This window comes from Melospiza melodia, chromosome 2 (assembly GCF_035770615.1).
Source record: "Melospiza melodia melodia isolate bMelMel2 chromosome 2, bMelMel2.pri, whole genome shotgun sequence".
Lineage (NCBI taxonomy): Eukaryota > Metazoa > Chordata > Aves > Passeriformes > Passerellidae > Melospiza > Melospiza melodia.
Genome location: NC_086195.1, coordinates 125,894,477 through 125,904,251, shown reverse-complemented (window position 1 = coordinate 125,904,251; position 9,775 = coordinate 125,894,477). Strand labels below are relative to the sequence as shown.

At 43.6% G+C, this 9,775-nt stretch overlaps 1 protein-coding gene across 3 annotated transcripts; it reads right to left on the bottom strand.

Annotated features, from left to right (window-relative positions):
- Positions 1-654: 654 nt before the first annotated feature.
- On the bottom strand, positions 655-9,739 carry LOC134414801 (uncharacterized). 3 transcript variants are annotated; one of them, XM_063149908.1, is made up of 3 exons: positions 9,475-9,739; positions 7,659-7,775; positions 655-5,570 (listed from the first exon to the last, which is right to left on the bottom strand). In XM_063149908.1, exons 2-3 carry the CDS (start codon positions 7,691-7,693, stop codon positions 917-919), a joined length of 4,689 nt encoding a protein of 1,562 aa, XP_063005978.1. In that variant the 5' UTR covers positions 7,694-7,775; positions 9,475-9,739; the 3' UTR covers positions 655-916. The 3 variants fall into 3 exon arrangements, with proteins under 3 accessions (XP_063005978.1, XP_063005977.1, XP_063005980.1); XM_063149907.1 differs by having other exon boundaries at positions 7,659-9,739; XM_063149910.1 differs by having other exon boundaries at positions 7,665-9,739.
- Positions 9,740-9,775: the final 36 nt, after the last annotated feature.

Here is a 9,775-nt window from a genome sequence, read left to right as displayed (position 1 = left end):
GAGCTGAGCACCTGCCTCATGTCTGTGTGCCCCAGCATTTAGAGTGGGACAGATGTCCCAGGAAAAGCTGAATTGCTATGTCAGAGTGTTGAGCCCCTCTGGCTTACCTTGTCTTCATGGCCTTTCAGCATTGAGCTTTTTTGAGCTCTTACACTTGTTGCATATTCATTTGCAGTAATTAAGAACCCCTTGAAATAGTGTACCTTTACAACAATAATGCATACAGTGTGTATGGCCAAAGTGCAAATAGCTTCAGAGGAGGTTAAATCACAATTTTTCCAATATTAATATTAATGAGGCTGACCATTTGCATTTGTAGTAAATCCTCTTGTAGCATCAATGTCCTTTGAGGATTTTTCTGCAGATAAATGAAGCATTCCCCTCCTTCCCTCACTACATCTGCTAACAGTGTCACTCAGTGCAGCAATAGATTAACAGTTCCTGCTAATCTGTGAAAAGGCAGAGCTTAGAACAAGTGCTTTTTGACATAATTAAAGCTACACTGCCTACCACTATTCCTGGAAGAAGTAATAGCAAAGTTTCATTAGAACAAGTAAATACAAATAGAGTTCAGTCTGAGCAGTTGTCTTTGTTACAAACAAAGCCCATTAGTTAGAAAGGAGAATTTGAAGCAGGGCTGAATTCACACTGATCTCAAAGCCCTTCTCATATTTAATTTATAAACTGATGATTAATTCAGTGATTAGCTAATTCACTTGCAGTGATTAATTTAATTCATGTCTTCAGGCTAATGTTTAAGAAAGAAAAAAATCCTAGCTCTGATAGATGCACATCAATGTCCTTGTGATTAAAAAATTATAATATAATGCCCTGGAGAAAAAAGGAGAAAAGAAAGATCAAGTGAATCGGTAGCATGATCTGTTGTAAGTTCTTGCCTAAGCTGTAGCCGTAATTTTTAGCTGTGATGTTTAAATGTGTCAGTTACTCTAATGATCAATGGTTTGAAAGCTGAATCTAAGGATCCTTCACTGTAGCTCTCCACTGTGTATTTTGAGAATGGCGTTGCTTTAGAGCAGTCCTCCAGCTCTGCCTTTTTCTCACTGGTTTTGCCAGCTGCCTGCCCACTCCCCTCCCTTTCAGCAGCACCTCTCTCATGCCTCACCAAAGTCTTTGACGAGAGCGCTTTGTACTTCTTAAATCCAGGCTGCTTTTCTCTCTTTCCAGCAGGATTTATTTCATCTTTTGATGCAGCTTGTGATGATGAGAATGTTTTGGGGGATTTCTCTGTATTAGACAAACTGGTCTCTTTTGGGACAGCACTGCTTTTACAGTTTATGCCATTGCTTGGTGATGGAGCTTGATAGCTTCTGAAATCACCCAGAGGGCCCTCCTCTCCTGAGCCATCATTGCTGTGCCTCTCTGACTGAGCTGAAGAGCCTAGCTGGTATTTCTCTCTTCTCTCAGGTTCACTCTTCTTTTCCGGACTACCACTTTTATACGTTGGTTTTTCATCATGTGGTGGTGGCAAATGCTTCTTTTTGACTGTGGCATTATTCTCTTCAGACTTCACGGGCAAATCTGAGTGTGGGGACTGGCACATCCCAGAAGCTGGATCTTTGCTTTTATCTTTCACAGCATTTGCATCAGGCTTTGTAAAACTTTCAGGTACAGCTTCTGGTTTTTCTCCTCCTGGAATATTTTTCTCAGGCTTCAATAATTTACTTGAAGGAGGTAACGGATGGTCACCAGAAGCTTGGTATTTATCTTTCTCTTTCTCTTTTACATCCTTTTCTTCAGGTGACCTGCTGTCCTCTCCTGCTGGTGTCTTCTGCTTCCTCTCTCCTGAAGCACTTTTTTCTTGAGGCTTCAGTACTTCATTTGAAGAAGACAGCTTCTCAGTATTTGGATCTTCATCCTTTTCTTTTACAGAATTAGTACCAGGCTTCCTAAAACCTGAAGATTCTGATGTTTTTTGCTTTTGTTCTGCAGTAATTTTTTCTTGAGGCTTAACCAATGTTTCTGGTGGTACTGATGAACACTTCCTGGAACCTGGAAGTTCCTCTTTCTCTTTTGCAGTATTTGTATCAGGTGTCAGAAAATCTTCAAATCTCATTTCCTGTTTGAGTCCTGGATTATTTTCCTCATGCATTTCTGATTTTCTTGGCGGAGGTAACTGGTGCTTCCCAGAAAACTGGGGCTTCCCAGAAAACTGCTGCTCAATATCCTCTTTTACAACCTCTGTTTCAGGTGATCCAATGTCTTCTGCCACTGGTGTCTCTTGCTTCCTCTCTCCTGAAGAGCTTCTGTCTTGAGAATCTGGCACTTTGTTTGAAGAAGGTGACTGGAACATCTCAGAGATATGTTTAGTCTCTTTTTTGTCTGGCTTAGTTTCAGGCTTTACAAGACCACCTGGTGGCATCTGTTTCTGTGTCTCTAGAGAGGTATTGTCCTCATCGGCCATCTTATTGTCCTGACTTGTATGTCTTGGTGGCCTTGAATAATTGTTGAAGTCTGACTTGACATTTTGTAGCCCTTCACTGTCATTTGTAAGTTTCATTGGCTCATCTGATGGGTCCAGATGTTTTTTCCTATTATTGTAATAGATGTTTTCATCTCCTGTCACATCCTCTTTATGTTTCATAAAATCTTTTGGAGATACTAGATTCTCCAAACTCTCTCCAGTATTTTTCATGCCTTGAATGTTGGTATCATGCTCTGATGAAGGTAACTGGGATGTTTGAAGACTGTGAGCATCATTCTCATTTGAAGAGTTATTATCATGGTCCACAGTATCACTTGGTGTGAATACTTGTTCCTGCTCCCATTTATGCAAGACATTTCTCTCTTCTTTCTCCTCTGTCTCCACGCTATCAATTTCATTCTTCATGTCATCATCTGAGGAGAAGAGCTTATCCCTTGTGCATTCAGATATTTTATTTCTACTTTTTGCATCCTTCTTTTGGTCTGAGACCAATTCAGTTGATGAAGGAATCAGGTTCTCTTCTAGCATGCCACATTCTTGCTTTTTAGTATCATCTAATATTGGTGTTTGGCTCTTCCCTAAGGGTAATAGGGGATTTCCTGCTAGTGTGGTTTTATTTTCATTTTTTCCTGGCTTTGTGGTTGAATGTGAAAGACAGTTTTCAAGTCTCTGACATGTATTTGTCTCTTTGTCTGTAGAGTTTTCATTTTCTGTTGCATCATCTGGGAAGAGTGCTTGGTTCCTAAAATCCCACCCAATTTTCTTCTCCTGCATTGTGTCATCCCCACCCTTTGTCAACTCAGCTGAAGGGGGGTGTGGATGCTTCTCACAGCCATAGCTGTCATGCTCGTTTTCCGCAGCACCAGCTCCCTGTCCCACCAGATCAAGAGGTGGAAGTGCAGGAGGATTTCTAAGAGTGCTATGGATACTTTGTCCTGCAATCCCACTCATCGATATTGGTGAAGGGGTTGCCAAGGGTGACTGCCATGCCTCAGAGTCAGGCCAGGGCATCTCATCTGCAGTGTCCTCTTCATGCTCAATGAAGGATTCAGATGGCTTGTGGCAGGTCTCCAGGTCAGTTAAGGAACTCCTTTGCAGGGCTTGATTGTTTGCATAATTCATCCCTTCATTTGATGAAGATAATTTGTCCTTCCCAAAATCTTCTTCTGAAATAAAGGAACTGTGCTTAACAAGATCACCTGGCAAAGGGCTTTGTGTCTTTTCCAAAGGAGAAGAGGTGTCCTCTTCTGCTGCAGCACCAGGCTTTGGCTCCAGGCTCTCATTTGAGGAGAGTGTAGGTTTGTTCTGATTTGTGTCTGGAACTTGCATGTCCCCACTGGAAACATTAAAATTATTTTGTGAGCTAAAATTCATTTGAGGAGCCTGAGGCTGCATGGTTTTTAATTCATTTTGCATTTGGCTGTTGGGTGAATTATTTTCCTCCTCCTCTATATTTGGGACCTCACTATCATTTTTGCTGGAAGTAGAAGACATTTTGTCTTCACTGTGAAATGTTTCTTCTTTTTTGGCTTCCTTAAAACATTTGCCTCTTAAATCCAGTGCCTCTATTGGTGGCTTTGTGCCAGAAGCTGGTATTAGGACCGTTAGCTGTTGATCATCCATTGAGGGCTCAACTTCACAAGATGCTGAAAATTTTGGAGAGTAAAATGGCAGCATGTTTTCCAGTGCTTTCTGCTCTGGAACACATTTTTGGCCTGCAAAGAAAGGATCTTTTTCTGGCTCTGTGAGCTCTGTGTCATCTTCATCTGAACCATATACATAGAGAGATATTTCAGGAATCTCTCCTGGTGTAGTATCCTGAGGACTTTGTTCATGGGATCCTTCAGCTGTGCCAGAGTCAGGTGAGTCAGAAGGTGGGCTGTCTTCCTTCACATGTTGCAGAGCATTGGTAATTCCCAATAGTGAAGATGTGTCAGGCCCAGCTGGCATGTTAGTCCTGTCACATTCAGGTGAGGGAGGGATGCAGTCTGCAAGAGCTTTGTTTTCATGAGTAGTTGAAGAGTTATTTAGAACAGGGTTAAAGTTGGATTCCTGTTTTGTGGAATCTGTTTTACCCTCAGCACAGTCCTTTGCATTTGACATGGCCTCTGGTGCCACTAGTAACTCTTCTTTGTCCTCCCTGACCTGTGCTGCATTTCCCAGGGTTTTGTTCTCTCTGTGGTCTCTGTTGGATCCCTCCTTTTCCCTCAGCAGTGTGCCATGACCAAAAGGCTGCTTTGTGGCATTATTTTTCGACCAGCTCCAAGGATGGTTAATTTTGGTAGCCATGCTGAATCTGGGCACTGGAACCATGGAGCACACTAAATTTTGGGACTCTGGACTCTTTATACCTGTGGCTGTCATTGCTGCCATGCGCAGCACTCTGACCTCAGGCTTATGAATAGCTTTTCTGCTGGGGAAGGTTTTTGTCTTTCTCTCACCTTTGCGCAAGAGCGATGCTTTCACTTCTGCAGCTGAGCAGAGAGTGCTTTGTTCAAACTTCTCCTTCAGTTTGGACAAGACTGAATTCTTGTTGACTATTTTTGGCAAACTGCTGTTTGCTCCCTTCTTTTTCCAGCTGGGAGACTCCCCTTTGGCTTCTTTTTCTTCAGCAGCTAAAAATTTCTTCAGGATGTTCTTCACTGTGTTTTTCCCAGTCACACTAGTCCACCTTGCCCTATCGCTGGGTGCTGTGTCTGCATCCTCATCCACTGCTTTTCCATCTCCCTTCCTGTCTCTGCTTCTGTCCAGCTTGTTGCCAGCCCTGCTCACCCACATCTTCTCTTTAATGACCAGTTTGCCGACTTCTCTTCTCTTCTTGGTGTATGGCTCGCGATTGGTGTTTAGAAACCTGGACCGCAAGAGCTGAAATCTGGTTGGATACTGAACCCTGACTGGATCTGGACATGGCTGGTTAGAGCTCACCTGGTTTTCTTTACCTTCTGCCCATTTTGTCCTCTTGTTGCTGATCTGCGGATCGCCGGCTGAGAGCTCAGTGACGTATTGCAGCAGGCTGCTGAGAACAGCAAAGGCTCCTTGCTCTGTTGCCATCCTATTGAGCTTCTTCTTCAGCACCAGAGGGTTTATAAGCATCTTATTGTCTCCACAGAAGTGTGCGCTTTTGGTGCTGTGCAAGAGAAAACAGAAATGGCTTTTCAAGTTGTCAGCATTCTGTTACTACCTTCTTACTTCGCTTTAATGGCATGCTGCTATGCATGAAATGGAAAAAAAACCACTTAGATGTAGAACTTCTCAAGAGAGTTGATGTTAGTGGCCTGTTAAAAAGCATGCAAAGTGCCAACAAGCTTCATGAGTCATGGTGTAGCAGGAATGTTAGGACTTCACATCGTCCCACACAGCACTGTCAGCTTTTTCTTCTGTGTTTTGTGGGCAGTGGAAGCACTTAGGGAAGCAAGCAATGCTAGTTAGGGTCACTGCATCTCCTCTGTGCCACTAGTCCCTCATTTAGAATTACCATCTCCTAAAGTGAGGGCAACACTGAAGGTATGTTCCTTTCCTGCGAGGTAAAGTGTAGGTAAATATAAATATGATGAGATTGCAGCTAGCATGAAACCATGGTTCTGTCTGTGGTTTATAACCATTAAAACAAAATATCAAGGCTGAGGGGCCCAAATGTACCACTGATGGTTTTTATTACTGGTATAGGTTACAAGTCAGTAGATACCTCCCCAGAATTTTAAAAAAACAACAAGGGTTGCTGTTATTTGCTTTTTGATAGCATTCAAATCCCACATCAGGTCTATGCTCTTAAATCTGCTTTGTGAAGGCTATCACCACAACAACAACCCTGGCAATGTCCCTTCCCTACAACGTCTTTTAAACTGGAGGAAGAGGGATGGTATGTTGGACCTTTGCTTGTTTGAAGAATCAGGCCCTTGGACAGCTGGGGATTTAGGCAATGCTTTAATTGGTGTGGATCAGTTACTAAATAAAATTCTGAACTCAGCACAAAAGCTGGAGCTTGAAGTCAATAACAATAGATAGGCCTAGGAGGGAAAAATCAAGAGGTGTCAGCTTTCTGACACCATGAAAATCTGGAAGGTTACTTCACTGTGCAGTGAAATAGCTTCATGCACAGAATGCAGCCTGCATACCCCCAGGGGATTAATTTTTATGACCAGAAGTGGAATAAAACCATTCTTTAAATTAAGTCCACATGTAGGAAATTAAGAAAGGCTGCAAAGAGGGTCATCCATTAGGGAGTGTCAAGCTCGGAAAGTTGGGGAAGGCCCAGCTGTGCCCCAGCAACTGGCACACCATGGTGTCTGAAGGAAACCGGACCCAGCCCCCCGCTGCAATATTATGGAGGCTGTTTGCAAAGTGAAGGGCTGGTCCTTGTCCAGTTGGGTTGTGATATTTGGATTCCACTTGGCTGCATTTCAAGTGCACATATTGAAAATTACATCCCTCAGCTGCATTTGCCATCTTGAATGGAAGAAAGTCTATTTATAATGACTTTGTAGGTATTTTTAAAGGCCAATAAAAGAAAAAAGCCTGACAACTGGCCCATGTCTAATGTGACAAACAATACCTTGTAGGTTTTGACAGGGAATAAGCACATTTCAGCATAGCACAGGTGGTATCATCCCTTTCTCTTACCACATTGACCACAGCCCAAGAGGCAAAGCTTCTATGTTACACCAAGAAGCCCATTTGTCCCAACCATGGGAATTTTCAGAATAAAGAAAGAACCAAAATTCAGAGTATAATTGGCTAAAAATATCCAGGTTCATTCCCTCTCCTTGCAAGTCAGCTGGTATTTTAACTGCAAGCTTACCATCCTTCTCCTCCCTAACTAGTGTCTGGTGTATTCAGAAAAACATGTGAGGCCATCCACCAATGTGCTTCAGGGTCATCTCTGATCTCTCAGAACAGCAGTGGAACCAGATGCCCTGCTTGCCCCTCCTTTCTGGACTGCTTTGGTTGCTATAAATGGCCACAGCAAAATACAGACTAGTCTTGCTTTCAGCATAGCCAAACTTGATTGTGAAGGAAAGGAGATCAGACCCTCTCTGCTAGGAATATTCACAGTAATTAATCACATAGGAGCTATGAAATTCAAACAACTTCGTTAAAATATACTACGAGTGAGCTCTATTCAAGGATTTCCTTTTCCATGTTAGAGTGTTATTACAGGATGCCATCTGAAATGTAGCATTTGTGGGAATACTGCATTCTGCATTGCCTTCAGTACCAAGACCTGTTGCATGGGTTGAGTGTTTGATCCATATTCACCAGGCAGCAGCAGAAAATGAACAAACAGCTATGGCACCTATTTAGGGCATCTGCAGTTCTTCCAAGAAGACGTCACCTGCAAATGACCATTGTGACCATGTAAATCTGAAATGCATTCTGTGCCAGGGCAGTGGTACAATGACACTGAATTCTGAGACCACCATAGAAAACTGAGGTAGTGGTGAGTCTGCTTTAACCTAGGGTTTGGGAAACACCATGGTTTTTCCCTCAAGGAAGGAAGCCTAAGTAAGAGACTTCTCATGTTTGGGAGCATGACCACCATTCTCAAAAGGCTAAATCATGATCCCTAATTTTTCCTTACTGTCTTTTCCCAAGTTGCATCCTGCTGCTCTTAAACTATGTCAGCTATCAATGAAATATAGTCACCTCTGTATCAACTACAGACAGTCAATTCTAATCCCATTGGAAGTATCCAGCCAGGTAGTCCCCATGCACGGGGGAACCCCATGCCAGCAGAATTCACTTCCCATAGCACTGTGAGTTATGCCATATGACAAGGCAGATACTTGGGCTCCTCCCTGATCCTGCAAAATGGAGGATGTGCTTTATCTGCCTCACCCCTCTCTTCCCCTGGAGACACTGGTTTCCACTCTTTTTAATGACTGTGATGTGCCTCAGTGTGCTGCTGGTTATGGAAGCTGGTTTATGCTGCTGATGGTTTTCAGTGTCTGGGGGACAGACTGCTTGGACCTGTAGAGGAGGCAAGACCACCTTCAAAAGTTTCCTGTCCTCTTGGCCTACAAATAATTAAGATGCATAAGACAGGCTGCTTAGTTACTTATTTATAGGTTCTTTGGGGACACTTATCACAGGCAGCATCAGAGTGGTAACAGCCTAATATGCTAATGGGCAGCAGTGCAACCCTATCCCGCTGTCCCAGAGAAGCCTCTGCAGTGGATACTCCTGTGTCACAGACAGAGGAGAGCTGAGGTGCCAAGGCCGAGGGACAGGAGCTGGCACCCTCTCCCAGACCTGCCCACTGCCTCCTGCACCAGTGCCCTCCAGCCTTTCTATTCAGTTAGGAGTCCAGATGCTGCTGAGTAGCAGGGCGTGGTGGCATCCCATGACATTTGCTAAAAGCATACAGCTGTAGGATTTTCTGGTTTAGTGTCACTGGCGTGGAAGAGAGAAGGCCCTGTCTCCTGATCCTGAATTTCATGTTAAATATCTGACTACCCTTTCAGACACTATGGCAGCTCAAAGGACTAGCTGTTGCAGGGACAGTGGCATGGGCAGAAGGAAACAGCACTATGGAGGCCTCATCAAAAAACAAGAAACAAATTGAAACCAGTGTCCTGCAAAAGCTGTCAGAGATCAGTGAGATTGGTCTGTTGGTAGGCTCTGGGGAAATGGCCATGAGCTGGAGTGTGCAAAGTGCTGCATCTCATGACCTCCCTCATCCCTCGGTATCCCTACCTGTCTCTGTGTGGTGTTTGGTCCAACGACCTGCCCCTAGATAAGGAAGACAACCAGGAGCAGCTCTGCCCACTCAAAATGATGCACAGGTCTTTTGAGTGCGTTCAGTGAAATGATGGCCAAGGCACTGCTCACCCCAACAGCTGCAGAAATGGTGCTTTAGAGGTTCAGTCCTTTTTTTCAATGAGATTTTCTTACTGATCTCTGAAACACAACTTGGTCCTGCTCAGGTTGGGTAGAAGGTAAAGTGGAAAAATTATAAATCCCCTTAACATTTATCAGTGATTATTTTTTTCCTAAAGGAAAAAGAAAAGCCAAAGTACTAGAAAAAGTCCTACCTTATGCAGAATATGTTCTTCTCTCTTCTCTATTGCTGAAATTATTACAGGACTAGGATGCTAGAGGCATCCTAAACTAGAAGCAATATTTTCAGAAAGTCTTGGTATTCTCTGGCACCAAAAGCTACTGACACAATTGCTGCCTTTGGTTTAACACATCTCCAAAGCAAACAAGGAAGCACCTTGCGAAGCTGCCGAGAGAAAACATGCTACAACAACAGAGCCAGAGGTAAGGCGCGGTACGGAAACCTTCCCATTCGGACATGGTCATGCAGGCTGCTATTCCCACTGACAGGCATCA